The following is an 18,805-nucleotide window of genomic DNA, read 5'->3' on the forward strand; positions in this document are numbered from 1 at the left end:
CACATGTTTGTTCAGTAGAAGCCGTGAGAATCCATGGTGGTTGCTAACTTGCCACCCTATTTCATTGTTTTTACATATATTACGGACTGTAATGTGTGATTACGAACACCCCAATAGCACGGTAGTATAATTGATATGCATTCCTTTCATGTGACATCTTCGGTAACATATATATGAAATCTGTACTGTCACATGGTGGTTGGTAGTCATTAAGTTATTATGATTCAGTGAAAGAAGTTTGTTTTATATACGTGTCGTAAGTATATTAATATAACTAAATATAATATAGAAAACTCTATAATAACACATTTAATAATTAATCACATTTGCATAAAATTAGTCGTGAACAACAAGAGACAGATATTCAGTCTTATTCTGAAGGCGATATACTTTGAAGTATTCTTAAACAAGTATAAGAAATACAGTAAACATATTTATAGAAATAGGTAGATTTCGTTGTGCTTGGCTGTTTTCAATTGAAATCATATCCTACATATATATTAAATTTGATGTACTGGGCGTGATTGTTCAATTCTCTGAAAGATAGTTGTAGAAGGTTCTCGTAAATTTTCTATAAGTAGAGATAGTCTCATTATTTTTTGTTAAATTTTTCACTTTTCCACATGGCTTCTTTGTAATACAGAAAATTAATGCAGTCTGGCTTTACCAGAAACAGTGTAATAAATTTACATGTTTAGTTAATCATATGCTTCTCTTGAAATTTTCATGAAAAAAATCTGTGATGTGTTTATTAATGGTATGCACCATTAATAGAGGCTGCAGTTTTACAAGTTTTCATGTCAAATGTTACTGTGCCAGTTAATTGAAAGGGATAAACGCTTGACAATTACAGTAACCGAATAGTATGCTTGTGTTAAAAATACAGTATAACATTGAAATGTCATATGTCATATTATGCTAATCGATAAGTATCAACCCTGGCGTTTGTCAGTCGGATGCTTGTGTGACAAGAGTTTAACTAGGGTCAGGTTAGGACACTCCTTTTTGACTCGCATTCTTGTAATAGTTCATGGAAGACAGCCTTATTTTATGTTACTGGCATCTTAACTCTTGAATTATGTTTTTACCTCTAAAAATATTTTGATTCTGTAAAAATTAAATGTTCATCTTTTATACAAGTGAATTCGCTTCCATTAATACTTAAAAAACATGCAATAATCTTTGTTTAAATTAGCATCAAAGTCTATATACCCAGTGAATACTTTTCTTATGCAAAATATTGTATCATTTTGGGTAATAAAAATGATGACCTCTACTGTTATTGTCTACTCATGTATATTATTTGGAGATTTAGATATTCATTTATACCATAAACTGTGGTTTTCATGTGGTGTTAGTTATAAATATAGATTATTTGTATAACAAGTCATTTCCATACATAACCGACACAGGTTCGTGCTTTAATACCCGCTTTGATACAGAACAAGTCTTAAATTATCTCTAACAATATAGTTAGTTCCAAGCTCTTGACTTCATCAGATGTTACGTTTCAATAATATTTCATTTAACATGCTTATTTTAAGTCACACTTTTGTAATAGAATATTAATATTACTTAATTTTTTTTTGCAGAGTATGGATGCACAAACTGGTGGTTCAGTTTTGCAAGAAAATCCATTATCCTTGCCCATTAAAAAAGAAAACGCGCATGAAACAGGGCAACAAGAATATTTGTTTGTACAACTTGCCAAGACAGATGATGGTCTGGCAATATTTAAACAAGTAAGTTTTTTTCTTCTTTGTTTTGGTTTAAGTTAAAAACATAAAACCTATTATTATAAGAATTCTTAATTTTTCTAATTCATTATAATATTTTTATTTACTGTTTATAGCCCACATATCATCATTTTGCATTTATGTCTGTCTAGCTTGATATATTTTGATTTAAAGTGTAAAAAACATTTATAGTGGATTATAGGAGGTAAAATACAGTGAGCTTATGCCTCATGCCTTAAATAAAGGTGACTAACATATTCATTTTTTACCCACATTTAACATAGTTTACGAAAATATTTTAAAAGAGTTCAAAGCTATCCTTGCCTTTATCAAGCATGTTCAGTTACGAGAAACTTTGTTATAGGTTTCGATAATCCTTATTCTGCATCACTGCATTTTTGTTTCCAAACAAGATTGATATGTTTCTTTATATTTGTACCAGCAACCTGTTTCTTTTACCATACAATTTAGATTGTGCGTAAGGGCAAACATTTTTCTATTGATCTATTATTTTACTGCCAATGCCTTCAATAATTCCCGTTTCTGGCACTATCATGTGTGATTATTTACTGAAAAGTTCCAGATGAATGTTACTATATATGTACTCACTAGGATGATTTATTTCTATGAAAATCAATTTATTTTTACATTGTAAGAAAAATAGATATATTTTTAATAGATGTTAATTATATAAAGATAATAAATTATTATTATTACTTTATGTTTTGCTGCAGAGTATGGATGCACAAACTGATAGTTCATTATTTGATGAAGATCCATTATCTTTCAGTATTAAAAAAGAAATCAAGCATGAAACAGAGCGAACAGAAAATTTGATTGCTCCTGTTGCTATGGCAGATGATAAACCGACAACATCTAGACAAGTAAGATATTTTCATTTACTTTTTGATGGTTTACCTAATATTTAGCATTCTAGTTTAACACTAGATATTTTGATTAAAAGCTTAAATAGTGATACCAAACTGTATGTGAAATGATAAAACAGTCTGTGTAGAATTGTACGATTGACAAGTCACTCCTGAAAACTCGTGGCTTTTGATAAAGAATAAACATTCCGAGCGAGGTTTTATATAAGGTCTCTTTTTCTTTCTTCATAGTGCTAAAATATGCTGTTCCTCATCCCACAACAAACCTACTGAAATGCAGCTGATATATTCTTGCAATTAAATTTATAATCTATTCACAGAAACCAGTTTTATGAAGAACATTGTTGTCCTCGGAGAAACTACTTCATTGTGTGTCTCTTATGGTACTTTAAATGTGACACAGCCAGAACAAATTGTTTGTTTACCTCAAAACAGACAGCATGTTGCATTATTGCTGTTGAAACATCCATAAAACATAGAAATGAATAAATGTAAGAAATATTGTACTTCTTAATACCATTCCTATTGGTCTTTGGGGCCAGCCAAAACAGCCATGAGCCATCCAGGACTTCATGTGTAGTTTTTGTGGTATTTATGGGTTTTCTGAGGGTTCCTTGGGATTTTTAATGTGGTTTTATGCCATTCCTCTAGGGTTTTTCAGTACTCTTTGACTAGAATCTTTTTATCATGTGCATTAAATTATAAACGGTAATTATAATAAAATGATTATACAATAGTAATAAGAGTATTGCATGATATAAATCTGAAAATTAGTAGAATGTATTTAAATGCCACTATTTTTTAGCAAAAAAAACTAGCCATTTTGAAGCCATGGAGGGTATCAGCTTTCTCAAAACAAGGCTAATTTCTTAGAGTTTCTTTTCACAGATAATTGAATTCATATTTAAATGGTAGTATAAATTAAATTTGTGCTTAAATAGTTCGCAGCTCACAAACATCCACTAGAAACTGTTGAAACCATTCCCAACACTGGGAATGGTTTCCCCAACAAAACCAAAAAAACAATGTAATTATTATTTTGTATTGAATATTGATTCATATTAAAAAAGCCAGGAGGTACGTAAAGTTTACTTATTTTTTGTGAAATACTGGGACCGAGTAATAACCGCCCCGTTGGAATATAGGAAATTAGTCATGTTCAACAACAGGCAGATATTCAGAATGATACAGAAGGCATGGGAAACTCATTGGTTCCACACATGTTTGTTCAGTAGAAGCCGTGAGAATCCATGGTGGTTGCTAACTTGCCACCCTATTTCATTGTTTTTACATATATTACGGACTGTAATGTGTGATTACGAACACCCCAATAGCACGGTAGTATAATTGATATGCATTCCTTTCATGTGACATCTTCGGTAACATATATATGAAATCTGTACTGTCACATGGTGGTTGGTAGTCATTAAAGTTATTATGATTTAGTGAAAGAAGTTTGTTTTATATACGTGTCGTAAGTATATTAATATAACTAAATATAATATAGAAAACTCTATAATAACACATTTAATAATTATTCACATTTGCATAGCTAGAAGGTAAGAAATCCTTACATATTTTTTGGTAAATAATAGAAGCTCTCCCTTGATGGAGTCAGATTTCCGAATTAGCAAACAGGAAATTAGTCGTGAACAACAAGAGACAGATATTCAGTCTTATTCTGAAGGCGATATACTTTGAAGTATTCTTAAACAAGTATAAGAAATACAGTAAACATATTTATAGAAATAGGTAGATTTCGTTGTGCTTGGCTGTTTTCAATTGAAATCATATCCTACATATATATTAAATTTGATGTACTGGGCGCGATTGTTCAATTCTCTGAAAGATAGTTGTAGAAGGTTCTCGTAAATTTTCTATAAGTAGAGATAGTCTCATTATTTTTTGTTAAATTTTACACTTTTCCACATGGCTTCTTTGTAATACAGAAAATTAATGCAGTCTGGCTTTACCAGAAACAGTGTAATAAATTTAGATGTTTAGTTAATCATATGCTTCTCTTGAAATTTTCATGAAAAAAATCTGTGATGTGTTTATTAATGGTATGCACCATTAATAGAGGTTGCAGTTTTACAAGTTTTCATGTCAAATGTTACTGTGCCAGTTAATTAAAAGGGATAAACGCTTGACAATTACAGTAGCCGAATAGTATGTAAAAATACAGTATAACATTGAAATGTCATATGTCATATTATGCTAATCGATAAGTATCAACTCTGGCGTTTGTCAGTTCGGATGCTTGTGTGACAAGAGTTATAACTAGGGTCAGGTTAGGACACTCCTTTTTGATTCGCATTCTTCTAATAGTTCATGGAAGACAGCCTTATTTTATGTTACTGGCATCTTAACTCTTGAATTATGTTTTTACCTCTAAAAATATTTTGATTCTGTAAAAATTAAATTTTCATCTTTTATACAAGTGAATTGGCTTCCACTAATACTTTAAAAACATGCAATAATACTTTCTTAATTTAACATCAAACTCTATATACCCAGTGAATACTTTTCTTATGCAAAATATTGTATCATTTTCGGTAATAAAAAACAATGACCTCTACTGTTATTGTCTACTCATGTATATTTTTCGAGATTTAGATATTCATTTATACCATAAACTGTGGTTTTCATGTGGTGTTAGTTATAAATATAGATTATTTGTATAACAAGTCATTTCCATACATAACCGACACAGGTTCGTGCTTTAATACCCGCTTTGATTCAGAACAAGTCTTAAATTATCTCTAACAATATAGTTAGTTTCAAGCTCTTGACTTCATCAGATGTTACGTTTCAATAATATTTCATTTAACATGCTTATTTTAAGTCACACTTTTGTAATAGAATATTAATATTACTTAATTTTTTTTTGTTGAGATTATGGATGCACAAACTGGTGATTCAGTTTTGCAAGAAAATCCATTATCCTTGCGCATTAAAAAAGAAAACATTCATGAAACAGGGCAACAACAATATTTGTTTGTACAACTTGCCAAGACAGATGGTGGTCTGGCAAAATTTAAACAGGTAAGCTTTTTTCTTCTTTGTCTTGGTTTAAGTTAAAAAAATAAACCTATTATTTTAAGAATTCTTAATTTTTTTATTCGTTATGATATTTTTATTTACTGTTTATAGCCCACATATCAACATTTTGCATTTATGTCTAGCTTGATATATTTTGATTTAAAGTGTAAAAAACATTTATTAGTGGATTATAGGAGGTAAAATACAGTGAGCTGATGCCTCATGCCTTAAATAAAGGTGACTAACATATTCATTTTTTACCCACATTTAACATTGTTTATGAAAGTATTTTAAAAGAGTTCAAAGCGATCCTTGCCTTTATCAAGCATGTTCAGTTACAAGAAACTTTGTTATAGGTTTCGATAATCCTTATTCTATGTCACTGCAACTTTGTTTCCAAACAAGGTTGATGTGTTTCTTTATATTTGCACCAGCAAGCTGTTTCTTTTACCAAACAATTTTGATTGTGCGTAAGCGCAAACATTTTTCTATTGATCTATTATTTTACTGCCAATGCCTCCAATAATTCCCGTTTCTGGCACTATCATGTGTGATTATTTACTGAAAGGTTCCAGATGAATATTATTATAGAAGTAACCATACAGACGAGTTATTTATATGAAAATCAATTTATTTTATCATTGTATGAAAAATAGATATATTTTTAATAGATGTTAATTATATAACGATAATAAATTATTATTATTATTATTATTACTTTGTGTTTTACTGCAGAATATGGATGCAGAAACCGATAGTTCATTATTTGATGAAGATCCATTATCTTTCAGTATTAAAAAAGAAATCAAGCATGAAACAGAGCGAACAGAAAATTTGATTGCTCCTGTTGCTATGGCAGATGATAAACCGACAACATCTAGACAAGTAACATATTTTCATTTACTTTTTGATGGTTTACCTAATATTTAGCATTCTAGTTTAACACTAGATATTTTGATTAAAAGCTTAAAAAAGTGATACCAAACTGTATGTGAAATGATAAATCAGTATGTGTAGGATTGTACAATTGAGAAGTAACAAGTCACTCCTGAAAACTCGTGGCTTTTCATATAGAATAACCATTCCGTGCAAGATTTTATACAGGGTGTCCCATATAAATCGCAACCCATCAATCACTCATCCATGAAATTTCAAAAGTCCAGCTTACTCTCCTACTCGTTGGGGGAGTAAGCTGGACTTACTCCCCTAACGAGGGGAGAAATAGACTCGTCCAACATCTGAACATCGCGGCGACGCAGTAGAACACTACCGATAGTAACAACAATCCAATCATAACGTTCAGTGTATTGCTGGAGACACGATGGTGTTTTCGCTAGATGAACGTTTTTTCATTGTTGAGAATCGGTCCTATTTTTTTTCGAGTACACCATTAATGCAGAACGATATCAGGATATTTTATTTCAGCTCATTGCACTCTTGGAAGAGAGACAGACACTGCTGGCTACAACATGACGGTGTGACATTGCACTATGCAGGTTCAAGTTCTGATTTCGTCGAGGAATTCTTTGGTAATCGTGTTATGGGTCGACGCTTGTGGCCACCAAGATCTCCAGATTTGACTGCGGCGGATTTTTTCTATTGGGTTACCTCAAGGAAAAAGCCTACAGCGACAAACCACGAACACTTGAACGATTGAAATTCGATATTGAACAAGCTGTATTAAATATCCAGCCACAAACTTTGAAAAATGTTGCAAGAAACGCTGTAAAAAGAATTGAAGCTTGTATTCAAGAAGATGGCGGCCACTTCCAACATTTACTCTAAATGTAAGGTTTTTACATTTCAATACCTACCAATATAAGGTTGGGTTGCGTTTTATTAGGGACACCCTGTATAAGGTTTCTTGTTTCTTTCTTCATATTGCCAAAATATACTGTTCCTCATCACACAACAAACCTACTGAAATGCAGCTGATATATTCTTGCAAGTAAATTTATAATCTATTCACAGAAACCAGTTTTATAAAGTACGTTGTTGTACACAGAGAAAACTACTTCATTGTGTCTCTTATGGTACTGCAAATGTGGCACAGCCATTACAAATTTTGTAACATAACAAACTGTTTACCTCTCAACAAACAGCATATAACATAAATAAAACATAGAAATGAATAAACGTAAGAAATATTCTACTTCTTAATACCATTCCTATTGGTCTTTGATAACAGCCATGAGGCTTCTCTTCCAGGATCTGTACTTCATGTATAGTTTTTAGTATGGTATTTATGAGTTTTCTGAGGGTTCCTTGGGATTTTCAATGTGGTTTTATGCCATTTCTCTAGCGTTTTTCAGTACTCATTGATTAGAATCTTTTTTCATGTGTATTAAATTATAATCTGTAATTATGATAAAATGATTATTCAATGTAATATAACTATTGTATGATATAAATCTGAAAATTAGTAGAATATATTGATACATCACTATTTTTTTGCAAAAAAACTTGCCTTTTTGAAGCTATGGATGGCGTCGGCTTTCTCAAAACAAGGTTAATTTCTTAGAGTTTCTTTTCACAGAGAATTGAATTCATATTTAAACGGTAGTATAAATGAAATTTGTGCTTAAATTCTTGGCAGCTCACAAACATCGTCTAGAAACTGTTGAAACCATTCCCAGTATTGAATTCTCTTTGCACAGTCTCTGGCCAATAACTTTTGAATCGCTTTATATGAGACAAGACTGAGCGTATTACAAATTGCCTTGTTGCAGTTGTTTTTCTGTTAAACTAACTTTTGTAAGAATTTGTTAAGATTACATCACATAGTAGTCGATACGTCTTCATAAGTGCTGATGGCCTACCACTTCACTCGTATTTCTTTACTGATCCAATCTTATTTTTCTATCATTCAATTCTTCCATAGGATGAAAATCTAATAAAAATTATAAATCGATCTTATTACTCTTCTCTGTGTTTGATTTTTTAAGAACAAATGTAATGACCAATCACTTAATCTGTGGATGAGTTTGGAAAATATCTACACTTATTGCCGAGGTTCTATTTTCAGTTAATATTAACAGAATTAAACTACAGTAAATTTAAAAAAAAATTTTTTTTTTATTTGGCATTATGAAATTACCTGTTGACTGACAAGTTTTAGTTTCTGTGCTATGTAGCGTATAGTTTGATTGTGTTAGATTTTGTTTTCTATATTTTAACTGCTAATACTAATGAAATTTTTATTTTTGCTACTCTGAAACAAACATATTGTGCTTGCTTAAATATGAACATAAGATATTTGATATTTAATATTAAAGTATAAGTTGTCAATTTGTAGTTGGAATTATTAAAAACAAAAAAAGTTTTACGATAGATTTTTAACTTAACAGTTAAGTTTTTTTTTAGGATCTTATTGAAGAAGTTATCAATGATGCGGAGGAAAGAATTACTGAAAGTACTTTACAGAGATCAAAACGTGTGGTTTGCAATAAATTAAAATATAAGTGCATTTGTGACAATGTCATCGATGAAGAATATGAAGATATCAACACTTTTTCTTTTAAAGAAAAGTGCTTGCAAATTACAGAAAAACCTGTTAAAGAAAGGAATGTCATATCTTCTCATCTTCCTATTCACACATGTGTTTTTTGTAAGGAGTCTTTCACTCAGAGATCTACATTAGAGTCACACTTATTTATTCATGTTGTCAAAAAAAACTTAAAATGTAATTTTTCTAAAAAAATGTTTATTCGACGCAGTAAGTTAAAAACACATATCTCTACTAATAGAGACGAGAAAAAATACACTTGTAATTTTTGTAAGAAAATATTTAGTCAAAAGAGTAATTTAAAAACTCATCTCCTTATTCATACTGGTGAAAAGAAATTCACTTGTAATTTTTGTAAGAAAACATTTCGACACAGCGGCAGTTTAAAAACACATCTCTATATTCATACTGGTGAGAAGAAATTCACTTGTAATTTTTGTAAAAACATTTTTAGGCAAAGCAGTCATTTAAAAAGACATCTCTTTATTCATACTAGAGATAAGAAATTCACTTGTAATAATTGTAAAAAATCATTTAGTGTAAAGAGTAATTTATTAAGACATCTCTCTATTCATACTGGTGAGAAGAAATTCACTTGTAATAATTGCAAAAAATCATTTAGTCTAAAGGGTAATTTATTAAGACATCTCTCTATTCATACTGGTGAAAAGAAATTCACTTGTAATTTTTGTAAGAAAACATTTAGGCTAAAGGGTAATTTATTAAGACATCTCTCTATTCATATTGTTGAGAAGAAATTCACTTGTAATTTTTGTATGAAAACATTTAGTCAAAAGGGTAATTTATTAAGACATCTCTCTATTCATACTGGTGAAAAGAAATTTACTTGTAACTTTTGTAAGAAATCATTTAGTCTGAAGGGTAATTTAAAATCTCATCTCTCTATTCATACTGCTGAGAAAAAATTCACTTGTAATTTTTGTAACAAAACATTTACAGAAAGCAGTAGTTTAAAAAGACATCTCTATATTCATACTGGTGAGAAGAAATTCACTTGTAATTTTTGTAAGAAATCATTTATACATAGCAGTAGTTTAAAAACACATCTCTCTATTGATACTGGTGAGAAGAAATTCACTTGTAATAATTGTAAAAAATCATTTAGTGTAAAGAATAGTTTATTAAGACATCTCTCTATTCATACTGGTGAGAAGAAATTCACTTGTAATAATTGTAAAAAAACATTTAATCGAAAGGGTAATTTATTAAGACATCTTTCTATTCATATTGGTTAGAAAAATTTTACATGTAACTTTTATCTAAAAACTTTTACACAAAAGTTAAATAAGGTTGACAGAGTGGTATAAATTATCTATATTTAGTATAGGGTCTTTGCAGTTTGTAGCTATTTTTTTTTTTATTTTGCATTGCATGTATACTATTATTAAAACTAATTATTTTATACATCAGATCATTTGGAATGATTTATATAATGTGTGTACAATTCTTTTAATAAAAAACCTTTTAATAACTTTTATATTATATGATTCATATTTCCTTTATTTCAGCTTGTCTAAGAAATTCGGAGACATTGCAGGCCAAAATTGTGAATACATTTATGGTTATTGAAAATTAACATTTTGAGATCGCATGCAACATTTTTTTCGATAAACTTCTACAATTTTTGCGTCCACACAATAAACCCTACTCTATAGAACTTCTACGGTTTCTGTTCACCGACCTTTTGGTGTATGGCTTATGGTTTTCACAGACCTTTTTTGAAACTAATTTAACACCATTCAGGGTGTTGTTGCAGAGACTGAAACAAATCGATTATTCTGATAAATTTCTAAAAATCTTTATAATTTATTTTTTTTAATTTTTAACGAGCTGATGAACTGCATTTGAAACACCGAAACACAAAATTTGAGTTTAATAATATTAACGTATTTATCTGAGTATTGAGAGTATGAAATAACCCCTCCCCATCGTTTACGCAAAACATTTAATGGGATAAACCGTTTTAAATGTTTGTACCAATACAAAACTCTATTATTAATTTTACCTATAAAATAATTGTTTTTATTGTATAAAATTAGGGTATTTTTAAAAACTGTGAGAAAAATAGTAATAAAATTCTTTTTTCTTTGACGGAAGCATGCATCTTTGTGCTCAAAAGAGCTTATTGAGAGACGCCTGACGCAAAATGTTGTTGAAAATTCGTTTTCAGTTCATCGATAATGCGGAGGATTTGGTCCGTAAACTCTTTCCTTGAAAAAGCCCCAAACGAAAAACTGAAGAGAAATCTGGCAAACGCTGAATCCATCGTCCTCTACTGACAATTCGTTCTTTTACACAAAAAAAACCGCACAAACGCGTGCTAGTGAATTTTTTTATGTTTCTCCGTCGTATTTGAAGAAGCCGTCCCCTTTTCACCATTTTTCAACCGATAGTAGAAATCTACAAAAATTGTACGGTAATACTTCTGTATCGACAGTCCGGTCGCAAAATGGTGCTGTTCGATATCAGAATCGTATCGTACACCGAATTTCTCATCATGAAATGGACGAATAAACATCCGGTGTGGCTTTTCAGTCATCCTGTACCTGGTGCCAATCGAATTAACACTCCCGGTTAAATGAAACCGTGTTTCGACCGACATGAAATTGAGCATCATCGGGTCTATTTCTTCATCGATAATGGTTTTTAAACGCCGGACAGAACAATTAAAACTTTTCAGTTTCTATTCTCTTAAATTTTTGCAAAATCGTTACACGATACGATTTCAAATTAAAATCGTGAAGATTCTTACGGAAAGATCTGCATTTTTTACCGCTTTGTTGTGATAACTTTCTTTGAATATCAGCTTTTGCCTCCGGAATCGTTCATTTCGTTTTGCCTTTGAAACCGATCCCGTTGAACGCTACTTTTTAAACAAATCGCGTTCGCTATTCTGCTGGGCTACTGGCATTCGGAAATCTTTCCGCGAGTATTTGACGCGTTTCCTGAAAGGATCCAGAACGCACTTACCGTTTCCCTTTAAAAACCCTTCCCTCGACCTAATAAGGCGTTTTAGAAAAATACAACGGTAAAGAACGAAACTATACAGCTCTAAAGCACGAACGGTTTGCAACCGACAGATAACAGACGTAGTAGTAAAAAGAAGCAGCGTTAAAAGTGACTCAAATAATTGTATTTGGAACCGGTTCGGTTCTGTTTTGAGTCTCTCATCTTGTACATATGAATGTAATTTCGCTCCGTAATAGATCATTTGGAACTAATATTAACTGTAAAATAATCAAATACAGAATTAGTAAACGGAGTAAAATATGTGAGAACTTATTAAATGAATTTCATTATGCTAAAACAAGTTTGAAAAATTATTTTACGAATTGTTTATTAAATTAAAATCTGCTAGTAATTCAATAAATATAACATTTTTAATTACTCGTCAACGGATATATTTAGTGACGTGCGGCTGGCAGAATTTGTTTCGCATACCCTCCTCTGAAACCACATGTTCTTGGATTGTTATTTGAGTACAACTTGTTTAAGTGTTACAACGTAAAATTATGCGTGGAACCGAAAAACACTTTTACAGAAACGTTTCAATTTTTGAAACAAGCTTACGGAGAGAGGATGCTGTGGGTAGTCAGTAGATCGAAGATGACCCTCGAGCAGGAGGGCCTTCGACTTCGACTGATGACACCCGCGTTCAGAAAATCAATCGCCGATCGACTGTCACAGAACTTGCAAAAGAGGTTAACGCCGCGATCGGATCATTCCGTGACATTTGGATTGAAAAATTGAACGCGCATCTATTCGCAGCAAAGTTTGTTTCTCGTTTGACGACCGAACAGTAGAAAGAACATCGAGTTTTTGTGAACAGACCGATCACGTCAATTTCGAAGCAATGTTCACTTTTTTCGATTTTAGTGAATTCATGCGTTTTGAATTCTTGCCTGTATGTGAAACAATGAACCGTGCGTACTATAAAGGCGTTTAACAACGGTTACGCGAAAAGAGACCGGAGTTGTGGCAAGACAGCTCACGGTTCCGTGAAAAAATGTATTTTTTGACCCTATTTTTGGCGTTTTACATGGGATTTATTAGAAACTAAGAGAGATACAGTTCTGGGACCTATTTTTTTCGATTTACCAACTCAAAAACCGTAAGAAACAATTGAATTTGCCCCTTAATTGACCTTCCCAGAATTTCAGAAAGCCTTAATTTACCCGGAGGAACTGAAACTCGGTCGAAATCTTTCACCCTGTATAACTCGTCAAAGAAGCGTTTTCGGATCTATGTTTATATGAATTTTTTCTTATTTTTAGCCTCTAGAATGAGATGTAGAAGTCTTTCCCTATCCTCCTGAATCACTCTGTATAACGGAATTTCGAAATAAAATACAATACTCTTTTTCTTCCCAATTTGTCACTTAGTTTATTTCTACTTTCCGGCTACAGTGATATATACTGCTACAACAGTTACAGCTGCAACGGGAAATTACTAGTAAATCGGTCAAAAAAACTCTAACAAATTAGTATTTTTTTTTAAAAGTTTAGTGCCTTAAGGTGACGTTAACCCCCCTCCCTCCAAATAAATTTTAAATAATCTGTTTAAATAAATTTTTAATCTGAAAAAAAAATTTTTATTCCAATGCTACAAATTCAAAAAAAATATTTTTATCTGTCGGACGTTTGTGCGTGTGTATGTTGGCTTGTGTTTTGTCTTATAATTTTGGAACCCGTGGACCGATTTTCTTTAAACTTGACAACAGGCACTATCTTGGGGGGGAATGTATTAAAGATTTGTGAAAACTGGAAAAAGGGATCTGGGTGTTTGGCCGAAATAAAATTTCAAATTTTTAACCGAGGCACTTTAACAATCAAAAGTTGAAAACGTTTTTAATCGATATGAGAAATTACAAAAAAAAATTTTATTTAATATTTTTCCCCGAATAATTTTTTTTAATTTACTTTACTTTAATTAGGGGTACGGCCGGACCGTGAATAAAATTTAATAGAATTACACTTATGCAGAGAAATATTTTTCCCGTTTTATGAATTTTTAGTTACTTGTTTCGGAAATATATTATAGAAACTCTATAACAGTTAAGCTACAGACTATCGACTCACAGACTTCAATACTGCAAACAACTGGTATATACAGCACTGTACCTAATTTTTAAATCCTATAATGCCTCTACAAAAATTAAAAATTTTTAAACGGCGATAAATACCCCGCTATTTTAAATAAGTTAAAAATTTTATGTTTTCAATGCCTTATATTTATATGTAGATATACCGCAATATTTGAGCTAAATTTCAATTTTTAATGGGTAACGGGGTCACATTAAGTCATCATTATGGACGCCTCCCTAACGTTTCTCCAGCACTACCACAATGAAGGAGAACATTTTTTGAACAAAATTGTCACAGGGGACGAGACACGGCTCCATTTCGAAACTGAAGAAACAAAAGAACAATCCAAACAGTGGATGCATTCTCCTTCTCCCAGTAAACCAAAGAAGTTCAAGCGAACCTTCCTTCTCCAACAGAAAATGTATGGCTACTGTGTTCTGGGATCAGAATGGAGTTCTCTTGGTGGAATTCATGGAATGTGGCACGACCATCACTGCGTGACTCTTCAACGTCTACGAAGGGCAATTCAGAATAAGGGGAGAGGAATGTTGTCATTCTCCATGACAATGGTCGGCCGAACACTGCAGCTGTAACAAAGAAGATCCTGCAGCGTTTTCGTCGGGAAGTGTTTGATCACCCACCATACAGTCCGGACTTGGCTCCATCCGATTTTCACCTCTTTACTCACATGAAACGCCGGCTAGGAGGACAACATTTTGGCACTGACATCGAGCTGCAGACCACCGTAGAAACATGGCTGAAAACAGTTGGTACCTCGCTACGACAAATGTCTAAATCGGAGTGGCGACTATGTAGAGAAATAGCGTAAATATGTAAGTACTTGTTACAAATATAAATGTTTTTATTTTCACTGTGGTTTTAATTTCGTGACCGATCAGACCTTGAAAAAAAAATAACCCTCGTAAATAATATTTATTTTTTTTATTTTAAATGCGATTAAGGATACCAAAGATTAAATTACACGGAAAACTAAATGAACTGTTCCGGCATTTGCCCTATTGTATCAAGGGAAACCGTGGGAAAACCTTTATAAGAACAGCTTGAAAATATTTTTGTCTGATACATTATCAGATTACAGGCATATAACATAAGTAAAAAAAAAACTTATACGTTATGATAATACTAAAATTTTAATTATAAAAATCTTTATGATTTATAAATTTCTTCCACATCTGATATCCAATCTTTTTCCCTGTTAAAAAAAAAAAAACAAAAATTTTTATAATAACGATCTACAATCTCTTATCAATAAAATATTGTTACCTGTTATCCCCATCTTCAGGAGAATGTACAAAGAATTGAGTGAAAAAACACATCCATAATGATGGTTCAACGAAAGTAAAAAAAAAAAAATCAGTTATTTTCCCATTATATATAAATAAAAAAATTATTGTGCTTTAATTAGCAAAGATTGTTTACTATGCTCAATTTACAATGTATGAACAGAAATGTGCCTTTTGTATGAACGACGTAAACAAGCAAATCGATTTCAACTTTAGATGACGAAGATAACATTTAACGAATCAATCTTTTCTTTAACTAATATTTCTTCTGCTACCTCTTTAGGCTACGTATTGATGGCATATAGACCCACAGTCTGCTCTTTGGAACTCTTGCTAATTGTAATCTTACGTAACAATTAATTTACTGTTAAAGCTAAATATTTAAAACTTATATAGGCATACTAGGAACAGACTTTCCTTTTATAACTAGACTGATTTACCGTTAACAACTCTTCTTTTAGCTGCGCGATTACCGATGTGGTCGATGTCTGTACACCGTTATGGTCACAAGCATGAATTTAGCCGATGGCAGGATCTACCTTCGCAAAAACAGACTTTGTTGGCTATAGTTGAATAAATCGACTGATTCCTGTACATTCAGTTCAGCAGTAAAGCTTATACCATCAGCGTCGCCCTTAATGACAGACCGTTTTTCCTCTTGGCCACGTTATTGTAAAGCATCCAAGAGTGTTTATTTAAATGAGTTAATTAAATCTTGTATTTTGATCGGTAAATAATAATATATTATATACATCCTTATGCTACTCCGTAGATTATAAAAAAGGAACTACTTCAGAATTTGCCTGTATAGACCAAGGAGAACTGTGGTAAAACTTTGATCACAGCAGCATTAAAAAAAAAAATTGATGTGAGTAAACATATATATATAAAATATATTTTTTTTTAATTCAAATATTTCATCAACATATTGACCACTGTGCTAATTAAATTTAAAAAAAATAAACACACCACCAAAACACAGTAACAAAAAAACCTACAAAAGTGGAGTTATGTTATTACAAATTTTGTGGTTGGCCAACACGAGTGGTAGCGTCTCTGCCTTTCATCCGGAAGTCCCAGGCTCGAATCTCAGTTACGCATGTAATTTTCACACATGCTACAAATCATTCATCTTATCCTCAGAAGCATGCCTAACGGTGGACTAGGAGGTTAAAAAAAAAAATTGTGATAGAGTGATATATATATATATAATTTATTTTTTATGACTGCATAAGAACATTTTAGTCATTCCATTATCCAAGTCTCTTCGATGGAAGTATTTGGGCCTTGCAGTCCTCCCAGTACTTTTTTAATATGTTCCATTCTTTGTGCCCTTTCTAGTGTTAGAAATATTTGTGTGTGTTTTTCTTATGAGTGTGAAGAAAGTGTTTTTGTTCTTGTTTTTCTTGTTTAATGTTATCTTACCTGTGGTGTCAGATACTCTCTTATTTCTCTGATCCATCTGCATCCTGTCTTGATGTTTTTCAATTCGAGATTGTAATGTACTGGAACTTTCTTGAAGTCTTGAATCTTCTGATTCAAGAAGATTTCTGCAATTAAATATTGGAATAATAAATTGTAAATTGTAAAAAATTGGCAAATATTTCAAATAACTTTTCATTTGTTAAAAAGAAATATTTTGTTGATTATGATTCTGACCATCTAAACAAATTGTGCTGTTGCCTACTGTAAGGTATTTCTATGCAATTTATTGAAATTATTAATTTATATTGTTCAAGCTGTATCTTTCTTCAACTTGCAATAAAGATATATAAATGACTTGAGTATTTATTGCTTTTCCATAATTAATTTTAGTGTTCCTTGATAATTTTATCTTATAATAACATAGTGTATATTCAAAACTTTGATCGTATTGAGAATTCATGTTAACTGTGTCTCGATTTGTTTTGAATTTTTAATGTTTACTGTATATATTTTTTGTTTTTATTTAAACGTGAATGTCTTTTTTCTTTTTCCTTTTTTTGAAAGCGTTTTGTATTATTTTTAAATTTATCCGTTAGGATGAATCGATTACATTTATTACCAAATTACAGTAGAATTCATTATAGTTGGCTTCTATAAAAATAAATATTATAAATAAAATTATTGAATATAATGAATGCTACAATAAAAAATATGTTAATTCCTGAATCTAAAAATCATAAAATTTGTTTACAAACATAACAAGTGCGTAATTATTCAGAACTAATCCATTAGTGAAAAAAAAACTCTAGAATTTTTAGTTCTAGTTTATAAAACTGGAAATGAAACTGTAATGTTGCAAAGAAAGAAAATGAGGGATAATATGTAATATGGAACAAAAGAACTAAAATTTTAAAGGGTTCAGAAAAAATTCAAACTTATTTTCCAAGTGATTATTACACTGAGCAATAAATATACTAAGCGCAATTGAGTTTACTTGTTTCTTACAACTAATAATGACTTCTAATTAAAAATATAAATACTGTATTTATTTGATTTTTTTTTTGTTGTCAGAATTATGAAAAATCATTTTAATATATGATTTTTTATACCGTTAAAGTAGTACTGCAAAAGAAACTTCAACCCTTGCATTACCAAGCTGGGTATTCTGACTAATCCAGGTTTATTTTTTCCCTATAATAATTTTATCCGAAGAGATACATAGTTGTGTTTCATGATTTTGATCTAAAATGATTGAAATTGTATTCACACTTGTGAGTGACCCATGTTTTTGGTTTTTGTAGTTATTATTGACGGGATACATTGGAGGGATTGTGAGACTACCCTGCTGGGTATGGAATCTCTTATCATAAAACCGATGAAAAAATTATCAGTTGTCATTTTTGACAAATGTTTTCCCTTGGCTGCTGAACTACTAAAATGAAACACAATACTGGTTGGCATCATGCGTTCCAGTAAGAAAGAGATTCTGAAGGAATTTTTGCCTGACCAAAAGAAATAAGTTCATTCTTTAATGTTTGTCTCACAAATGACTCGACTGTAGTTTCCTATGTTCCAAAAAGGAGAATATCGGTAATCGTACTCTACCCAGCATCATGAGAGGTAAGTGAATGGTGAAGAAAGTGAATACAAATCTGAACCACAAATTGCTTTCTACAGCATTATGTAGTGTTAAAAAATATAATATAATACGAATAAAAGCAGGGTCTGATTTATGCCCATAAAAATGAAAACAGGAAGTTGATGTTGATGAAGTTAAATGTTAGTCATTAGTGCTGTATAT

General features: G+C 31.3%; 2 protein-coding genes across 2 annotated transcripts in view; both read left to right on the forward strand.

Moving 5' to 3' along the window:
- The window catches only part of LOC142333108 (uncharacterized), a 30,377-nt gene continuing 11,572 nt past the window's right edge, over nt 1-18,805 (forward strand). Inside the window, exons 1-4 of the mRNA XM_075380026.1 lie at nt 1-256; nt 1,593-1,742; nt 2,471-2,620; nt 6,401-6,550. Coding sequence (XP_075236141.1) covers nt 1,596-1,742; nt 2,471-2,620; nt 6,401-6,550 — 447 coding nt within the window. The 5' untranslated portion in view covers nt 1-256; nt 1,593-1,595. The remainder of the gene's footprint in view (nt 257-1,592; nt 1,743-2,470; nt 2,621-6,400; nt 6,551-18,805) is intronic.
- LOC142333306 (uncharacterized) lies at nt 7,135-10,574 on the forward strand. The gene is made up of 2 exons (XM_075380331.1): nt 7,135-7,140; nt 9,029-10,574. Exons 1-2 carry the CDS (start codon nt 7,135-7,137, stop codon nt 10,424-10,426), a joined length of 1,404 nt encoding a protein of 467 aa, XP_075236446.1. The 3' UTR covers nt 10,427-10,574.

The sequence above is a fragment of the Lycorma delicatula genome, chromosome 12 (genome assembly GCF_047948215.1).
Source record: "Lycorma delicatula isolate Av1 chromosome 12, ASM4794821v1, whole genome shotgun sequence".
Taxonomy (NCBI): Eukaryota; Metazoa; Arthropoda; class Insecta; order Hemiptera; family Fulgoridae; genus Lycorma; species Lycorma delicatula.